The following is a 513-nucleotide window of genomic DNA, read 5'->3' as shown; positions in this document are numbered from 1 at the left end:
AATTTGGAAGCCATCTAACTGTGCATTTTAATTATTTTATACATTTTACTTTGTCATTGGGTCAATTGAAAAAAGTCTGGTTCTTTACAAACATAAAAGTAAAATATATTATTTTTTGTTATAAGTTCAAAAACAGTAGAAGGGTTAAAAACAAAAAACTTTTTAAACAAACAACGATAAATCAAATTAATTTTAATTTGTATAAAATTTTCAATTTAAATACAAAAATGAGTTTTTGTTGTTATTTATTATCAATACAACACAATTCAACAATCAAAAAAATATAAAAGTAGCATTTTGATGCAATGAATTTATAACAACATATTTAAAAACATCTTCTCAAACACTTAATACACAGTTATTGTAAAAATAAACTTGTCTTTCATTCAATCCACCTCAAATAAGTGTAACATATAGTGCGAAGAAGTTGATGTGCATTACAACAGAGATCAATTACAATTGTAACTTATGTTTTAATAAGAACAAAAATAGAACCCATAAATAAATGGTATT

The 513-nt window shown here is 22.6% G+C and overlaps 1 protein-coding gene across 1 annotated transcript; it reads left to right on the top strand.

The window, feature by feature from the left end:
* Window positions 1-2: 2 nt before the first annotated feature.
* On the top strand, window positions 3-287 carry EIN_501500 (Hypothetical protein; the record flags this gene model as incomplete). The annotated part of the gene is made up of 1 exon (XM_004183385.1): window positions 3-287. A coding segment is annotated over one exon (285 nt), but the record flags the coding sequence as incomplete, so codon positions are not given.
* Window positions 288-513: the final 226 nt, after the last annotated feature.

Source organism: Entamoeba invadens (assembly GCF_000330505.1).
Source record: "Entamoeba invadens IP1 unplaced genomic scaffold scaff_1105074726303, whole genome shotgun sequence".
Classification (NCBI taxonomy): domain Eukaryota; phylum Evosea; order Mastigamoebida; family Endamoebidae; genus Entamoeba; species Entamoeba invadens.
Note: the sequence above shows the minus strand (reverse complement) of the source record. Positions and strands in the feature narration are given on the sequence as shown.